Here is a 20768-nt window from a genome sequence, read left to right on the forward strand (position 1 = left end):
GAGTTGAGAAAATGCAATTTAAGTCGAAGTGAAATCATTTGAATTAAATTAAAAATAAATTTACAATATAACTAGTTCCATGTTAGAGCATATATATTTAAAAATTATTTTGATTTTTTTTGTATTTTTTGTTGAAAGGGACCAATTTATTCATTTTTTAAATTGACAAGGACCAAATGGGTATTTGCATCAATATATTATTTGAGTTATTCAAATTTTTTGAGTTATTCAAATTGTAAAATTAAACTCGACTCAAACTCAAAAAACCAAACTACTTATTCAAGTTCGACTTGAAAATACCGAATAACTCATTTGATTAATTCAAAATTTGAAAACTTTTTGATACTTTTAAATCGAATCGAGTTTTGCTCACCGCTACACTCAAGTGACTATGATATAAATTACGTTTGAAAGTAGATGTATGTGTTTTGGAATTTTTTTTGGCTGCATAAAATATTAATATATCAAATTTATATATGAATTTTATTTTAATGTGTAATTTGATATATAAGTTTTGATTTTGCATAAATATACACATCAATTTTAAATTGTGGTTCATATATATATATATATATGAAACTTTAATTTTAATTCAATAGTACACCTTTAAAAAAATGAATAAATACATATATTTTCATTTTTTTATTAATATAATAGTCTGTGTATGTAATATATAAATGTAAAATGATGCTAATTTGATATTTAGTTAGACAATAATTGTTCTCTTATTTTAATATATTAGAATGCAAAGTTTTAGAAATTAAGGGTGCATGTGATTTAGACAACATTCTCTATTTTCATTTTCCAAAAACAGTTTTCATTTTCTATTTTTTGAAAATTTAAAAATATTTTTGGTAAATGAAAATAAAAATACTTTGGCTAGAAAGACTGTTGTTTATGTTTAAATTGTGGTGCCAATGAGGGCATATTGGTTAGGCATATAGGTTGATAGAGAATTGGTATAATTTGACATGATTTAGCATTTTTTTTGTTGTGTTTTGAGTAGTTGTATACATGATTTTTGGTAAGCTTGGGACTTAAGTAAACCATTGTTGAAAATCTTGCATTTCAAGGTATCAAATAATACACACGGTCAGGGGAGAACCCAGCACCTCCTAAAATAGAAAATTTTTTATATATGCCCTTTAAGATTTTTAAAATATTAAATTAATACATGTTGCCTGTAATAGCCCGATTTTGGGTTTAGTCGAAACAGTAGTTTCGGGACCACAAATCCGATGAGAAAAAATTTATTTTAAAATTTTGACATGAGTTGCATTATGATAGGAATGTTGCATGAAAATACTGATATGAAAATTTTATCGATTTAGTGATTAATTAATGAAATGACCTATTTGTATAAAATGTAGAAATTGAATTCTAGAAGCTAGAAGGGTTAAATAGCTATGAAATTCAAAACCAGAGGTTCTTATATAGTAAATAGGCTATCAATCAAAAGATGGTGGATTTTTATGGATGAATCATCCATGAAATTTGAGAAAAAGAGAAGGACTAAATTGGAATTTGGGGAAATTAAAAGATGATAATTAATTACATGAACATATCATCCTTTTCTATCATCTTCTTCCCCAAAATTTACATGGAAACCCTAGGAGAGAGAAAAGAGACTTTCTTGGCATAAATTGGTAAGTAATCATGTCCCGTTTTTAATAATTTTTATATTTTTGAGATCGAGATAACATATTCTCTCTATTTTGAGGATTTATTTGAAAAGTTATCAAGGTATGGAAATTGTGTCATGGATGAACATGCTGAAAATTGAAAATTTATGGTAGAAAATAAAAGGTTGTTAGTAAATAAACAACTTTCACAAAGTGATTTTGGGTGAAATTGAGATTTAGGGACTAAATGGTAAACTAGTGAAATTCAAAGGAAAATTTTGATTTTTTGTGAAATCTATGGACTTTTATAGATATATATGAATTTCGTTTAGGCTTGAAAAGGGGGTTGAATTGTATGAATTTCATTTTTCGAGCCTAGGGACAAAATAGGAATTAATGAAAAGTTTAGGGGCAAAAATGTAATTTTTCCAAAGAGTGATTTTTGAACTAAATTGAATAATGTGAGTGTTAAATAAGTTAAACATGTTGTTATAAATCAAGAAAGAAGGGAAATTGACCTTGATCAATAAAAAGAAAAGTGAGAAAAAGTGAATATGAAAGAGTACATTCAACAACAAAACAGTTTAGACAACAAAAGTTTTGTGAATTTGAAAAATCATCAAAAATGGTGAAAAATTAATTAGAAGCTGAATAATATATGAAATTAAATCTGAATGAGTTTATTTTCACATAAAAGAAACAGTGTATACAAAAAATTTTATATTATGAGATATTTGAATTTGGGTGAGATAGGGTCAGAATGATTTCAGAATTCCCTATTTTGACTTGGAAAAATCATTAAAAAGTTTACAAAAATAATTATAGGTTATAATTTATATGTTTAAAATCCTTAATGAGTCTATTTTCAATATAAATAAATGAGGATATCATTCGAATTCTGTACAATGAGATAATTAATTTTTAGTGAAGATAGGTCGGAACTGTCAAACAGTGAAATAGGGGAACTTTAAAGAATAAACTGTACTTATTGGCTAAACCAAAAATTCTGAAAATTTTATGGTAATAAGATATGTGAGTCTATTTTGAGGAAAAATTAACATATCTCAATTTGGAGCTCTGTAGCTTGAGATATAAATAAATTAGTGACTCTAACTCAAACAGACAGCTTGAATTTACATACAGGAAAATAGTTATAGTATGGATAATGTTGTTTAAATGTGTTTACACATTAAGGATGTGGAATAGAGAGGAGGAGGAGGAAAATTATATGTGAATATTCAGCTAATATGAGTTTATTTTAAAATAGCTAATGTACATGTTATAGGTTCAGGGACTAAATTGAATAAAAGTAAATTTTTAGGGTAATTTTGTAAAAATATAAAAATGACCAAATTACATGAAATGAATTGTTTTATTATTTAATTTAATAAATTGAATGAAATATTAATTTAGATTAAGATCGGGCAGAAAATTGAGGGAAATAGAAAATTTCCAAAATGCCCTTGTATCTTGGTATTTTTGCAAATTAATCTGGTAAGTTCGTATGAACTATATTCTATACAATTTTGACTAAAGTGAATGTTATTTGGTGATGAATAATATATATGTATATGTGTTAGTATTGAACTGAATTTAGAGAACTGAATTGAATAAGAAATATGTGTTTGTATCACTATAATTCAAACTTTATCATTATTATGTGTTTAATTTACTAATTATGTGTGGTGAGTATTTTAAGGTAAGTGTTTATTGAAATGATAAATTTATGATTGGGTATTGAAATTGAGACTGATACTGATACTGAACTGAATTATGGAATATTAAATATTGTTTTGAGTACTGAGTTGAATTGTGAAGTTACTGAATATTGTTATGTATACTACATTAAACTGTGAAATTAGTGAAGTAATGAATTACTGCAATATTGTGAAACTAATTGAAATAAGGAATTATAATTGATACTGAACTAAGATGGAAATTGTACTGAAAAGTGAATTAAATACCCTATTAACTAGTCGGGTTTGTCGGATATAGTTGGCATGCCATAGGATATGGGAGAGTACGGGTTTTTTTCGGCTTACTGATCAGGCACTTATGTGCCGACTACTGTTACTGTTACTGATTCGACACTTTGTGTATCGAATACTGTTACCGTATTATTATAGATTCGGCACTTTGTGTGTCGAATACTGTTATCGTTACTGTTACCAATTTGACACTTTGTATGTCGAATACTATTACCGTACTGTTACAGATTCGGCACTTTATCTGTTGAATACTGTTACTGTTACTATTACTGCTACCGTTATTGCTTACTGTTTAGGTACTGTGTACCGTTAAGGTACAATGTGCCATACTGGTGTGTTTGGTTGGAATCCACGTATTCGCCAAAGCCTGAGTCTGTTAATAGGGGTAATTAAATGAAAAGTTAAATGGAACAAAATGAAACAGTTGAGCTATTGAAAGAAACGTGATTGTGGAATATAATTTGAAAATGTGAATTGAATATGAAAATGTGAAATGAAAACATGAATTAAATATTCATGAGATAAATAATGGCTCAATGTGATAGTATATGATATTAACTAATGAAAGCCAAATTGAATTGTTATTGGAAATATATTATCGAATTTAATATTCAGTTTAGATTGAACACGGGATTGAGTACAATTGTTCTGTGGCAAAGGATGAATTGTCGGATAAGACCATAGTTGGACTATGGCACAAAAAGAACGATATACTCATATCCATAAGCCGCTCTTTGATTCAGTAAGAAATGGTAAGAGACTTATGTGTTTGAATTGAAAGAATTATAGATTATTATTGATATCGATCTGAAGGAAGTGTGTTTATTGATTATATTGTATTTGACAAAAGAAATTATGAAGTATTAGAGTTATTTAAAATTTTACTAAGCATTCATTACTTACGTATTTGTTTTTATTTATCCTACAGATTATCGGAAGCTCGATTGGGTTGGAAACTTGTTGGAGATATATCACACTATCCGTTGGTTATATAGGTATGTTCGAATGTTTGGATTTTGGATATAGTGGCATGTATAGGTATTTTGTTTAATAATGGTCTATTTCCATTCACACGTGCAGAGACACGGGCATGTGTCCCCTACTTCTAAGAAAAAAAATTTGAAAAGTTGAGAAATGACCGTATTTAATTTGTAAACTCCGGTAATACTCCGTAACCTATTCCGGCGACGGATTCAGGTTACCCTTAAAAATGATAAAAAATTTATTTAATCATTTAAAAATTATAAAGATCTAGATTATTAAAATTGTGAAATTGTACTTTTACTATCGTAAATAATTACAATTTAATTTCGCCTCCTAAAAAAAGTTTTTGGCTTCACCCCTGCACACAGCTGTGTGCTCTGTTCAATAATCTTAGGTCCACATGGCATCAATTAGTTACACGGTCTGAAGATACAACCGTGTGTTTGTTTTCAATAATGAAAATAGTGAAAACAATTTGGTATGTATTTTTCAAAATGAAAAAGAAAAAAAATAAGTAAATGATCAAATTAAAGTATAATTTATTAAAAATGTATTACAATAGTAAAATAAAATGCAATTAAATAAAAAAAAAGTTTAAAGGTTATAAAAATAAAAATAAAATACTTCTAAAAGGATTCAAAATGGGATAAATTTTAAAAAATTTATTTGTTTTTGTTATGAATATCTTATTAAGTGAATGTCCATCAACATTAGGATACGTCTTGATGTATTTTAAATTCTAATAGTCATTAGAAGTAGATCTTTTACTTTATTTATACTTTTTATGCCTATAAATAGAGGCTTTGGAGAATTTGTAAATATTCTGATTGATCAATAAAATACGCTCTCTCTTTGTTCTCCCATTCTATCTGTTCTTTACTCTCTGTCTATTTATTTTATAATAGTTTTCAACTTTTTTTTTCATTTTTTGTAAAACATTTTTATTGAAAATAATGAGAACATGTTTTCTTTTACCAATTTTCACATAATTTTATTTTTATTTTATAAAATTCATTTTCAAAATTTTTAACCAACCATGTTTTTGTTTTTATTTTGATGATTTTTATGCAAACAACATACAAGTTCATTAAGTGTTGTGGACATTATATTTTGTAATGGCCTAAATTCAAGGTTATCGGAACAGTGGTTTTGGGACCACAAATCCGATGAAGAAAAATTTATTTTTCTTATATTTTTATGGTCTACGATTTCACAAAATGATTTCGTGAAAATTTCGTTCGAAAATTTCGACGTTTGGGCACTCAATTTAGTCAAAAGGACTAAATTGTAAAAAGTGCAAAAGTTGAGTTCTACATGTTAGAAGTGTCCAATTATTATGAAATTTTAAATTGGAGGTCCTTATATGGTAATTAGACCATTGGTAACTTGGTAGACAAAAATGGACATGAGATAAGTGAAATAGAAAATTTTTTAAGTTAGGGGCAATTTGGTAATCTAGTAATAAAAAGAATTAAAAAGGAAAAAGATGGCAAAAATCATCTTCTTCTTCATTAGGATGAAATCAGCAAGGGGGGAAGCCATATTTAGGGTTTTCAAGCTTCCAAGCTCCATAGTAAGTGATCCCAAGCCTCGTTTTTAATGTTCTTTACGTTTTTGAGATCCCGATAGCTTAATTTAACTTATTTTAGCAATAATTTAACCTAGGGTTTTTATTTGGAAAAATACCCATAGGTGAAAAGTGTTTATTTTGATGCTTTATGATAGAATATGAAGCTATAAATTATGTTAAACAATTTTTGCCAAGCGATTTTAAGCGAACACGAGTAAGTAGACATAATCGATAAAAATATCTAATATTCATAAGTACATGTTAGAGTGGGAATTTGATGTTGGCATAGAAGAGAAAAATGTTCAGAATGTCATAAAACATAAGAATATGAGATGAAGTTTAATTTCCGGGCCTTGGGGCAAAAATGTAATTATGCAAAAGTTTAGGGGCAAAATAATAGTTTTGAAAAAGTTAGAGTCGAGGGCTGTTTTGATGAATGTGAGTATTAAATAAGTTAAATTTTCTATTTTAGATCAAGAAGAAGGAAATTCGAGGTTAGACAAAGGAAAGAATAAAGTTGAGGACTAAGTTGGTGAATTGGGCTATATTTGGTACCGAGGTAAGTTTACGGTAAATAAATACAATATTTCAATAATTATTATTAATATTGTTATTTTCCAGCAATTATGCATTTATTTTATGAATTTATTTAATGTTGATCCAAGCATGAAATGATAAAGAATTAAAATTAAAAAGTCATGTTGATACATAAGGATGGTACTGGATACGAATGTCATGACATTTGGGTAAATAGGTCCCATGTAAGACCATGTCTGGGACATGGCATTGGCACCGAGATGAGAGGTCCCATGTAAGACCATGTCTAGGACATGGCGTTGGCACCGAGATGAGAGGTCCCCCGTAAGACCATGTCTGGGACATGGCATGGGCACCGATATAAGAACATCTCATGTAAGACCATGTCTAGGACATGGCTTTGGGATGTTATGATCAAAAGATACCCGAGTATCCTTATTATTCTAATGTGGTTCAACGGGCTAGTAAACGAATCAGGTACATGAAAGTTCAGTTAAAGAAAAGAAATGGCCAACTCAGGTGAGTTATAAGAGTTAAGAATTTATTATATTAACAATTTATATTCAACGATGCAGCAAGAGAAGAGTAAGTTATGACCACAAGTATATTAAGTAAACAAGCAAGAGAGCTAGTATGAGATTAACTAAAGAGTAAACTAGAGATATAGACATTTGAGTTTAATTATTTGAGTTAAATATTGTTATTTATTTGATAGTAAACTTACTAAGTTTTATGCTTACGTCTTTTATTTCTCTTTCTCTTATAGTATTGCAAGGCTACTTCAAGGATCCTAAAGAAGTCGGAGATCGTCCACACTATCAAGAACAACTACTCGGTATTTTATGATGAAACATGTTTGAGTTATGGCATGTATAGGGATTTAGTTATTTTGTATGTTTGTATTTATGATTTTGCTATAGAATGATGTGTAAGTATTTGATGATGAATGGTTGTTTAAATGGTCAAGTATGAAGATGTTTGTTGTTATAAAAGTCTAGGTGATAAATTATGTATGAAAATCATGAAAGGGTAAAATTTTGCTAAGAAACAGAATTCAGGCAGCAGCAGTGACGTGACTTTGAAAAATCACCTAGGATAGTATAAAATGAATTAGAGGGTGAATGATATATGTAATTAAATCTTGTTGAGTCTATTTTCATGGAAAAATAACGGTTTAACAAAAGTAATTTTATATTTTGAGATATATGAATTTTAGTGAGACAGGGTCAGAACTGTTTTTGGAGTCCCCTGTTCTGAGTTTAGAAAATCATTAAAAATTGTATAAAATGGTTATGAGTTATAGTTTATATGTCTAGATTTCTTATTGAGTCTATTTTCTGTAGAAACAAGTAAGAACTTCATATGAAAATCCTACAGTGAGAAAATTTATTTTTAGTGACAAGAGGTCAGGATAGTCGATTAGCGAAATAGGGGAGATTTTAACTAATAAACTGTACTAATTGACTAAGAAAAAAATTCTAAAAATTTTATGGTAGGAAGATATATGAGTCTAGTTTCAGGGAAAATTTACGGAATTAAATTTCGAGTCCCGTAGCTCAAGTTATAATCAATTTAGTAACTGCTGCGCGATTGGATAGGTTTGCTGTAAATAGTGAAATTAATTTTCAAAGTAAATTTTTAAGCTCCGAATTAGTAAGATAAGCTAAGTAATGCCTCGTGCTTGACTCCGGCAACGGTCTCGAGTAAGGGGTGTTACATATTTTCTTTTCAATACAATAGTGATTTGAATTTTGAATTTGACATCTAAATTTAGCAATTAGGTTTATTTTAGTATTTGTATTTTTTTAGTTTAATTTGGTCTTTAAACTATTAACTTGGATTCTGTCTAGATTTGATGATGTGACAAATGTTACTAGAACAGGACCAGATTGGATAGACCAAAAATTGATTGATATAATAGTATGAACAAAGGGTTGAATCAATTAGCTTGAAAACTGCTTGAAGTTGGTAAAAATTGAAAACCGAGACAAAAAGCGACAGTTGAACAAGTTTAGTAAATTTTTTATTTTTAGAATTTTATGAAATTTTAATTAATTATTATTAGTCCGAAGATTGAACCAATCGAACTAGTTAAATCAGAAACTGATGGTTTGGCCTGTTCAACTACTTATCTGATTATTAAAACAATGAAATTTAACACAATCTCATAGTGTCATATCCTTAAAATTTTATAATTTTTAAGTCCAAGACTAAAATATACTTAATTGTCAAGTACAAGTATCAAAGTGAACAAAAAAATTACAAATATAAAAGTCAACTTAATTATCAAATTGAGAAAACAAAAACTATATAATCCACGACCTCGTTAAACATAATAATATGAACCCTAATTGAATTATACACAAAGATATCACATACAAATTCTTAATACACTAATTTTTATACTATTTTACATGTCTTTTCTTTCACAATAATTTGTTTTATATGAATTTTAAATTGTATTTTCCACGTTTTTTGTAAGAAAGATATTATATGCAAGGGTTGATGGATAAAAGTACGGACCCCTTCACATGAAAAACAATATATTAAAGAGGGTATCAAGGAGTAGTCATTTAGATTACGAAATCAAGGGATATTTATTGAGAAATGATTCAAACCATGTATTTTGGAGGAGGTGTAGTCCATATACATGTGTAAGTTACAACATTCATTAGCCTATAAATTCAGGATGTGTGGTCCATATACGTGGGTAAGTTACAACATTCATTAGCCTATAAAATCCATTAGCTTTTTTATTCTAGCTCACACAAATCATATTCCCATTGCGCCCCCCCCCCCAATGGAGTGTAGTAGGCAAGTGCAGGTAGTAGATGACAAGCAGCAAGTTGTAAGTTGCCACATGAAATCAGCAGCCTTTGATGAGATCCAACAAAGACGATCTGCAAATTATAAGGCTAACATTTGGCAATATGATTTCTTACAATCCCTTCCAACCATATATAATGTGAGCTTCATTTCACTCCAATCATTCTCTCTCTCTATATATATTGTTTTTTTACAGTAAACACTTTGTATTAATTGTTGGGTCTTTTTCAAAGCACTTTTCTCCCTTCAACTAAATTAACCGCCAAATACATTTGCAGGGTGTGGAATACACGTTAAGGGTTGAGAATTTGAAAGAGAATGTGAAGGACATGTTTGTGGAAGCAAAGGACCAATTAGCCAAATTGGAGCTGATTGACATTATCAGAAAACTAGGCCTTGGGGACCTTTTTGCAGAGGAAACGCATAAAGCTTTACAAACTGTAGTATCTTCCATGAAAAACAACAAAAATGGTGAAGAAGAAGAACTCTATATGACTGCTTTACGCTTCAAGCTCCTTAGGCTGCATGGCTACGACGTTTCCCAAGGCATGAAATCTAATCATTATCTCTAGATTAAACTATCTTTTTACAGTATATCTAACTCTCATGAACTACGCAGATGTATTCAATGCAGTCTCAATAACCAAATGCAGTGACATCAAGGGATTGCTTGAACTCTTTGAAGCTTCGTATCTAGCTTTTGAAGGAGAAACCATTTTGGATGAAGCTAAAGCTTTTTCAATGGAAGCTCTTAGGAATGTTTATCCTACACTGGATTTGAACTTAGCTAAGGAAGTTGCTCATGCTTTGGAACTTCCAATGCATTGGAGAGTACAGTGGTTTGATGTTAAATGGCGCATCACCATGTATGAAACATACAATAAAAACATAGACAAACGTTTTCTTGAATTGGCTAAACTTAACTTTAACACAGTCCAAGCCATACTTCAGAAAGATCTAAGGGAAATTTCCAGGTGATGAACGATGACAAGCACTGTATTGTTTTCATCTTTCAATCTCATGACACATGCAAATGGAACTTATATATGTATGTATGTATGTATGTATGTACGCATGTATTCAGGTGGTGGAGGAACCTAAGGATAATGGAGGGTTTAAACTTTACAAGGGATCGATTGGCTGAAAGTTTCTTATGCTCAGTTGGACTTACTTACGAGCCTCAATACAGTTGTTTCAGAAAATGTCTCACTAAGATTACCACCATGATATTAATCATAGATGATGTTTATGATGTTTATGGTTCCATTGAAGAGCTAGAGCAATTCACCGAGGCTGTTGACAGGTAATATATATATATATATATATTTGTTGATGGGCTAACTCTTTTAAGAAAAGTCTTCAAACTATTTATCGTCCGTTTGGCAGTTGGCTGAGCCCCCAACAACGTTAAGGTATTGTCCTCAAGTTGAGGTTTTGCCTACTTTCTTTGGTGAGAGCCTTGAAGGGTTTATAGAGGGAAAATGCCTTGATTGGTGAAGATATAACTAGCAAAACTTAAGGGAGAAGTGTCATATAGCGCGTAATAAAGTAAAAGTATCATGGAGGCCTTTATACTTGAAGTTTGATTGCATTTTACCCCTTCTACTAAAAAATGAGCAAATTAGTGTTTTTACATTAGATCAAAGAGTAAACTGATCCTTCTGTTAAAAATTCTATCTATTCTATTGTTAAAAATTAGTCATTTGTTAGAATAATATACGTGTGGCATGCCACGGATAACTATCTAGTTATTTTGTCAACAAAGTTAGTTTTTAACAGAAAAATATGGATGGAATTTTTAATAGAAAAGACCAGTTTGCTCTTTAATCTAAGTTAAAGGGACTAATTTGTCCATTTTTTAGTAGGAGGGACAAAATACAATCTAACTCCTAGTACAATAGCCTCCATGATACTTTTACTTGTGCAATAATAATTATGGAAGTTACCTATGTGCAGGGGACTCAAACCACCAACCTAAAGCATATTAACTTACATAACTATATTACGCACTATAGTGCCACCTTTCCCCTGAGTCTTGCTAGTCATATTTCTATATCTTCACCAATTGAGGTGCTCTTTTATTCGTGAACTGTACACAGCTCTTGACAAAAGAGAGAAACAAAACCTTGACATAGGGATAATACCTTAAAGTTGTTGGGGGTTCGACCGTCTACCTGTCAAACAACACTTTGAAAACTTCTCCTAAAGGAATCAACCCTTAAACAATATTTATTTCATGTTTGTAAAGCATCTGTTGAGAAAACCATCTTAAGTTCAGGTGGGATTCAAGCAAAACTCAGGATCTACCCGAGTGCATGAAAACATGCTTTCAAGCTCTATACGATATTACCAATGAAATTGCTTATGACATACAAGAACTCAATGGTTGGCAAGTCCAAGCACTACTTCATCTGAGGAAAGCGGTACTATGTTTACATAAATGAATACCCTTTATTGTTTAATCAATTCAAGTTTTGTATCTTACATTAGATTTTATTTTGCAGTGGGCAGGATTTTGTAAAGCACTATTTGTAGAAGCAAAATGGTATAATAAAGGATATAGTCCTTCCCTTGAAGAATATTTAAGCAATGCATTAATTTCATCAGGAGCCATTGTGATTTCCATTCACACAATGCTCTCAGTGGGGAGTACTGATGAAAAAATTATCAATCTATTGGGAAAAGATGAAGATCTTGCTTACAACATCAGCATCATAACACGACTTTACAACGATTTAGGAACTTCAATGGTAATTTTTTTTCTCTCATGACACTAATTCAATCATGAATTTTTATAGCGATACAACAATTATTGAATGAATTGTAACAGGCGGAGAAAGAGAGAGGGGATGCACCATCATCAATCCATTGTTACGCGCGAGAAATGAATGTTTCAGAGAAAGAAGCTGAAGAACATATCAAGAACATGATCAACAATACATGGAAGAAAATAAATGGGCAATGTTTGAATAATCAATCACATAATTTGCTCCCATGTTCTTTTGTTAAGGTTACTACTAACGTTGCACGTATGGTGCAATGTCTGTATCAGTTTGGTGATGGGTTCGGCATTCAAGACCGAGAGACTCGAAACCATATCAGTTCTCTTTTAATTGAGCCAATCAATTTGGATAAGATTGCAAAGGATTAAAACATGAGGAAAATAAGGGAAAGAATAAAAGTGAAGGCTACTCGAAAGTACAAAATTGAACTTTGTGAAGATTCCTCGTGCTACACACTTGGGTGGAAATTCGAACATTGTTATTTGTAATAGTTTTTATGTACAAATTCCAAATAAAACAAGGAGTGATTGTGACAGAAAAAAGATCTGGTCCCTAACTTGATAATGTTATGAGTATCTGTTGTGTAGCTTGTAACACCCCCTAACCCCAAACCGTCGCCGAAACAGGGTTACGAGGCATTACCGGACATTTCGGACAATCTACAAATAATTCTTAAACAAATAACAAGCAAACATATATAAAAGAATCATAAATTCATATAAATTTATACTAGTTGGCTTCATTTTTTTTGTTTTTTTTTAAATTTTGACAGTATTTCTGCTTATTTTTACATAAAACCCCCTGCAAACTTAAAACCAACAACAAACCAATAACAATATTTCAATCAATGATTTTATACTTTAAAACACTACTAAATCTTGCTTAATAAATTGATTTACTACTTTAATTAATAAAAACCCTATTAACATTTTTAATTAGTTCATCAACTATTCAAGCCATTCCAATTCAATACCAATGCCATAAACAATTTCTACCATTTTACTAATTTAATCGTCAAAACACCAAATATCTTTCTTTACAACAAATTATATAACATATTAAAATAACCATTATAAATCCATATGTACATGCCACTTTCACTTAAAGAGAGAAAACATCACAAAAATCTTTATGCTGGAGTCGGGATTGTCTTGGATGCTGAACCGAGACTCTGACTCCTTTTTAACCAGTGCACGGAAACAACCGTACTCTGAGTATTTTATACTCAGTAGTATTACCATAATTCAAATTATAATAGCAATAAAGAAATAGAATTACCAAGCATGTAACTATCCATCTTCTTAATTATCAATTAATTCTTAAACTTTCATCAATTAACAATAACAATAAAATTTATAGTTATTCTTCAATTTCAATCACATATCACATGTAACAATTTCAATCACTACTTGAACATTAAGTTCATGCCTTTTGTTTTCAATCTCAATTTCAATCCATAATTTTAAATTTCCTCATATTCAATACTACAATCGATCAAATTCATTTGATTTTCTCATTTAAATTATTCACCCTATTAACAATTTGGACTTTCACGAATACACAGATTCCAACCCAAACACACCAGTACGGCACATTGTGCCTAAAATGGTACACAGTACCTCATCAGTATACGACACATAAGTGCCTGAAACGACACACGAGGTGCCTGATACGACACATAAAGTGCCTGAGATACGACACGTAAAGTGCCTGATGGGCAAAGCCGATAAATCCCGTACTCTTCCAAATCCTATGGCATGCTAATTATATCCGACTCAATTGAACTAGTTAATAGGGTATTTCAATTTCACTATCCAATTTTCAAGAATTCATTTTCAATATCAATTATACTTTTCCATTCACTAATCAAAACACAATTCAATACCAACAAATACTTTTCAAATTCACATTTCAATTCAATTTCACTTTTTTACTTTCAATCACAATTCAATTCAAATTTACTTTTCTATTTTCAAGTCAATATTCATTTCAATTCCACACATATATCCATTATTCAATTGAATTTCTTTCAATTTAATAATACTTACCTTATATTTCACTTACCTTATTATTTACTTACCATACACATAATTTAAATTTAACTTTAAAATAATAAATAATTTGAATTATAGTAATACAAACTCGAATTTCTCAGTTACTCCTCAACGACCTTCTTCTTCCCTTTTTGTGCGGATACCTCGAATTCTTTATTAGCTATGAATATTAAATAATTAAATAATTAATTATAGCACAATACAATAAAAACAAAATTTCTTTCAAATTTTATACTTTAATTCCAATTTAATCCTAACTAGATTTATCTACTTTTCTAATTTAATTCACACTCTATTTCTATTCAAATTTTATCTAAACTCAAATTTAACTACCAAATTCTCAGCATATTTCACTAATTTCGAATAGTCCCTACAACATAAAACTTATAGCTTACTTCACAATTTAATCCTTTTATCAATTCTAACTAGAAATTCTATCATTTAAATCTCTAATTCATTTTTTTGTTCAACATGAATCATATCCAAAAATCTAAGAACTTACAAAATTTTAGCTTAAATTCAACAAAACTTTGTTCTAAGACTTCTAAAACATCAAAATTAAAAGAAAAGGATTTGATTGACTTACCTTTAAAGCTTTAAAACTTTAAATCCTAGTTTTTCCTTTATTTCTCTTTTTCTTTTTCTTTCTTTCTTTCTCCCCTATTTCTTCTTTGTTTCGTCCTTGCCTATTCTGTTTCTTTCTTTCTTTTATTTCATTTTATTTTATTTACTTTATGTTATAATAATATAATATATTTAATTCTAAATATCTATTAAATATTTAATCATATATTCACATTTGTACGCCATCAATACCATACAATTGTCACTATTTAATTTGTTTATCAAATAAAAATCTCATAATATAATTATTTAATTACTAATTATCTTTTACTTAATTTTCAAGTAAATAAATAAATGTAATACACTTGTATTTTATTTTTACCATACACTTGGCAAAATCATAATTTATTATTAACCAAAAATCTTATACTAATTATTCAATTATTAAATATCTTTTAATTTAATAATAATTAATAATAAATAATAAATGTCTTATGCTTAATTACTAAGTAAATTAAATCTGTAAACTACAAATATATATATTTTAATTACACATGTATTATTTTATCACCATTCATTTGTCAAAATCATAACTTATTTATCATATAAAAATCTTATAATATAGTTATTTTGAATTAATTTAATATAATTTATAATATTTTAATTAAATAATATTTTTATAATATAAATCAAGAAAAATCTAAGATTTTTCCATGTATTGCCGCCTAATCTTAAGCCATTGGCTTATTTACCTATTTGGTCCCTATTTCTTCCTCCTAATCTACAATTAAACTTTTAACTTTTATTCACTTTAGTCTCTTCTTACTAATTACTCTAAATTAGGATAAATTTACTTAATTAAAACATAATTAGACACACCACTAGATTCATAAATATTTCTGATAATTATCTACAGATTCAATTTTCTAAGACGGATGCCCGATACTACTCTTTTTCGATGACTGTGAATTTTTGGGTCATTTCATAGCTGAAGTCAGTTAAAGTAGTTAGTTTGTTGTTAGCGGTAGGCAGTTAGCTGTTAACATTAGTTAGTAGTTATCTTTGTATATTAAATAGTCTGCAAATGACTCTTAGAAAATATAGTGAACTGAGATATTTTGTATGTACTTTATAAAGTCTTGACATGGTATCAAGAGCTAGGTTCTTGGTGTAATTTTTTTTTTGGGGGGGCATGGCTATAGAAGCTATTCCAACAGTTGATACTCCTAGGCATTCCTCTAATAATGGTGAAGCAGTTCACTCACATGGTTCTGGTAATTCTTCTTCGCATACTGTTCAGTATTTTTCTAAGCATGATACTATCAAACTCGGGGAACATAATTTCCTGTTATGGAAACATCAAGTTCTGTTGATTCTTGAAGGATTGATCTTGAGAGATTTTTTCTAGGTACTGTTTCCATTCCCTCACCCTTCATTTCTGGGAATGAGGGTCAACTCGTTGATAGTCCCGCAATTTTTGTTCACAAGAGGCAGGATAAATTTTTGGCTTCTTGGTTGTTATCTACGGTTACAGATGATGTCTTGGTTCATCTCACAATGGCTAAGACCAGTCTTGAAAATCTAGATTGCAACTGAAAGACGATTTGGGAAAAAGTCAAACATCAAGATCTCTAATATGCGTCATTCTCTCTACTCGATCAAGAAAGGTAGCCTCACTGTTAAAGAGTATCTGTTCAAGGTTAAACAGCTGAGTGATGGTTTAACTGTAGCAGACAGTCTATTTATTGAACAAGAACAAGTTAGTATCATACTTGTAATACCCCAAAAATTTTTACAGTAAGATATTATCTTTGATATAATAAATAAAGAAATAAAGTGAAAAAAAGGGAAATTTTGGAGCTATGTCAATATTGGGAACTATATTATGACATATTAGTTCAAGAAAGGATTAAATCGCAAAAGTGAGAAAAGTTTTGTTGCCCAAGAGTAAATACTCAAAATTTGAGGGTTAAAGTGTAAATATGAAAAGTTAAAGGACCAATAGTGTAAATATTTTAAGAGTGGAATGATCTAGAAACTAAGTAAAATGGATGGATTAGGACCAAATTGAAAAAGGTGAAGAATTTTGAGGGACTAAATTGTAATTTTACCAAATTAAATGATGACTCAAGGATGGAATTTTAAAAGATTAGGAAGGGCAAAATGGTCAATTAGAGAGAGAGAATTCTAGAAGGTAATAATGATGTTGGTGATATTTTTAATTAATTAATTAGATAAATGTTATTTAATTAATATTTTATTAAAATTTTTAGTATTATTTTATTATTAAATGATTAATATAAAAGGGAGGAAAGATGAAGAGAATTCATCATCTTTCCCATGCACCAACGTGAGAAGAAGAAGAAAGAAAGAAAGTTTTCTTTTTTTTACAATTTGGTCCTTTTTACCAAAAATCCACCATTTTCACTTAGAATTCAAAGAAATTTCCATAACCACCAAGAGAGAAAATTGATAAGGAAACTATGGGGAGCTAGAATATCAAGCTAGATTCAAGAAATAAAGGCTGGATGAGAGAGAAAATCAAGCTAAAGATTAAAATCAATAGAGCAAGGTAAGAACATCAAGATTTCAATATATTTTTGAGTTTGATATTATTGAAAAAGTATGAAATTGATGTTAATGTAGGATTTTATTATATAAGGTTCTATGTTCTTGATATGTTAGTGAAGAAAAATAAGAGAAAAGTGAAGAAAAATAAGAGAAAGTGATGGGAAATGCTATAGAGAAAGGGAATAAGGGTGTTATAAATTTAGTAATCAACATTTTACACTAAAACAGTTTTGGACAGCAGCAGTAGGTTAATTTTGAAAAATCACCATAAATCATGGAAATCGAATTAGAGGATGATAAAAATATGAAATTAAATTTTATTGAGTCTAGTTTCTCATAGAAGAAACGGTGTAAGTAGTGGAATTGTAAATCATGAGATATAATGAATTTTGTGAGACAAGGTCAGAATGAATTCGGGTTCCCCTATTCTGACTTTGGAAAATCATAAAAAATTGCATAAAAATAATTAGAGGTTAAAATTTACATGATTAAAATAATTAATGAGTCTATTTTTAATAGAAACAAACGTGAACATCATCCAAATCCCTTATAATGAGATAATTAATTTTTAGTGAAGAAGGGTCGAAACTGTCAGACAGCAGAATAGGGATGACTTTAAAGAATAAATTGTACTTATTGGCTAAACTAAAAATTCTTAAAATTTTATGGTAAGAAGATATTTGAGTCTAGTTTTTGTAAAAATTATCAGATCTTAATTTGGAGTTCCGTAGCTCAAGATATGAATAATTTAGTGATTATTACTCAAGTGGACAGCTTTGAATGAATATATAAATAAATGGTGAAATTATAGATAATGTTACATATAAGCATGTTATATACATTAAGGATGTGGAATGGAGAGGAGGAGGAGGAAAATATATGATTATTCAACTAGCATGAGTTTTCTTTAAAAATGGTCAATTTACCTGTTTTAGGTTCAGGGACTAAATTGAACACATGTGAAACTTTAAGGGTAAATTTGTAAAAATTTCAAAAAGTGACCAAATTGCATGAAATGGATTGTTTTATTATTTAAATTAGTAAATTGAATGAAATATGAATTTAAATCAAGATTGGGTGGGAATTCGAGAAAAATAGAAATTTTCTAAAATGTCCCTGAATTTTGCTATTTCTGCAATTTAGCCTGGTAAGTTCGTATGAACTATATTTTGTATAATTTTAATAGAAGTGAATGCTATTTGGTAATGAATATTATATATATGTGTGTTTTATTATTGGAGTTGAATTATTATTGGTAATAGGTATAATTATTCTATGTTTTGAAATGATTATCGGAAGCTCGATTGGGTTGAAAGCTTGCTGGAGATATATCACATTATCCATTGGTTCTATTGGTAATTTTGGATGATTTGATTCTGGTTATAATGACTTGTATAAGTTAAATTGGTTAATGATAACTCATAAATGTTTTTATTTTGATTGGTTATAAATATGAATGCTTGATGAAATGAAATGTCTAAAAATTAATTTGTAAACTCCGGTAATGCTCTATAACCCTATTCTGGGGAAGGATACGGGTTAGGGGTGTTACAATACTAGCTGGTCTTCCCATAGAATATGAATCTATTCGTGTTCTTGCCTCGACAACCCCTGTCTCTCTTGACTTGCTAATCGAAATGATTCTTGATTGTGAAGCACGACAGATGGTATCACTAACCGATGCTCCTTTGCAAGCCAATCTGGCTTCTCACTCTCAACAAGGTAGTACAGACAACTAGGGTTAGTTTACAGCCTCCACTTATTTTTTTTAGAAATCTAAGCAAGGACAAAGGGGATAAGGCCGAGGTTGGTCTCGTAGACGGGCTCGTAGCAGTGGGCAGAGCTAGTCACGTTCTAGACCACAGTGTCAACTATGTCAAAAGATGGGTCACATGGTTCAGACTTGCTATCTTAGGTTCGATAAGAATTTTTTTGGGGTAGAACCTGGTCATTCGGTGTAAGTTAACTGTCATCAACTTCATGGTCAAGGGATTTTTTCTTTTTCTTCTACATATCCTTTTGTGCCTCACTGTTGTGGAACGTTCTCCTCTAGTATCGCTATCTCAAGTTAGTCTACTTCTTGAGGTTCCCTCTCCACTCAACTCAATCAGACATGGTACCCGGGCTCAGGGGCAACGAATCATATCACCCCTGACCTGTCCAATCTCACAATTGCTTCTCCCTATACAGGTACGACTCAAGTTTCTATGGGAAATGGTGAACTGGTTTCTATAAGTAGTGTAGGTTCCTCTACCTTATTGGCTGGTTCTAGGCTCTTACATCTCCGAAGTGTTCTCCATGTTCCTAATTTCTGTAAGAATTTACTGTCAGTAGGGCAATTTGCAAGGGATAATGCTGTGTACTTTGAGTTTCATCCATTTTTGTGTTTTTTGAAGGACCCACAAACAGAGAGAACTCTACTAGTGGGCCACATACATAATGGCCTCTACAGGTTCGATGTTTCTCATGCTGCCCCTTCCAAAGCTCCTACAAAGCCCGTTAGTGCTAAGAAATTCAGCTCCACTCTTCTCAATAGTGCACAACTTACTTTTTCACCTATGTTGTGGTATGCCAGGCTGGGTCACCCTTGTAATAACATATTGAGTTATGTGCTATGTACCTGTAATGTCCCTTTCAAACATAATAATTTACCTCATATGTATTCTTCTTGTCAGCTAGGAAAAGTACACAAGCTTCCTTTTAATCATTCAAAAATGATGTACTCATCACCCTTTGAACTTGTTGTTTCTCATGTTTGGGGACCAGCGCATGTGAAATCAAATGGATTTTCCTACTATGTGTCATTTGTTGATATGCGGAGTAGATATACATGGCTTTACTTTCTCAAGACAAAATTTGAAGTTCTCCAATGTTTTACTCATTTCCATCGAATGGTCAAGGTGCAGTTTGGATGTTCCATTAAGATGCTTCAAAGCGGCTGGGGAGGGGAGTATCGAGCCCTTTCGAGTGAGCTCTCTCGACTTAGTATTCAACACAGGGTCACGTATCCTCACACTTCAGAACAAAATGGGGTTGCTGAAAGAAAACATAGGCATGTTGTTGATATGGGCCTTACTCTCTTAGCTCAAGCATCCATACCTTTGAGGTTCTGGTCATATGCCTTTGCTCATACAGTTCACTTAGTCAACAGACTACCCACTCTCATACTCCAACAATGCAGTCCTTATTGGAAACTCTACAACTTGCAAGCCACTTACTCTCAGCTTAAAGTATTTAGATGTGCCTGTTTTTCTTATTTGAGACCATTT

At 30.4% G+C, this 20768-nt stretch overlaps 1 protein-coding gene across 1 annotated transcript; it reads left to right on the forward strand.

The window, feature by feature from the left end:
- The first annotated feature begins 9501 nt into the window (after positions 1 to 9501).
- On the forward strand, positions 9502 to 12881 carry LOC107941108 (alpha-farnesene synthase). Its single transcript, XM_016874636.2, has 7 exons — positions 9502 to 9666; positions 9806 to 10073; positions 10147 to 10501; positions 10612 to 10830; positions 11806 to 11950; positions 12032 to 12277; positions 12358 to 12881. Exons 1-7 carry the CDS (start codon positions 9502 to 9504, stop codon positions 12676 to 12678), a joined length of 1719 nt encoding a protein of 572 aa, XP_016730125.1. The 3' UTR covers positions 12679 to 12881.
- Positions 12882 to 20768: the final 7887 nt, after the last annotated feature.

This window comes from Gossypium hirsutum, chromosome D10 (genome assembly GCF_007990345.1).
Source record: "Gossypium hirsutum isolate 1008001.06 chromosome D10, Gossypium_hirsutum_v2.1, whole genome shotgun sequence".
NCBI classification, from domain to species: domain Eukaryota; kingdom Viridiplantae; phylum Streptophyta; class Magnoliopsida; order Malvales; family Malvaceae; genus Gossypium; species Gossypium hirsutum.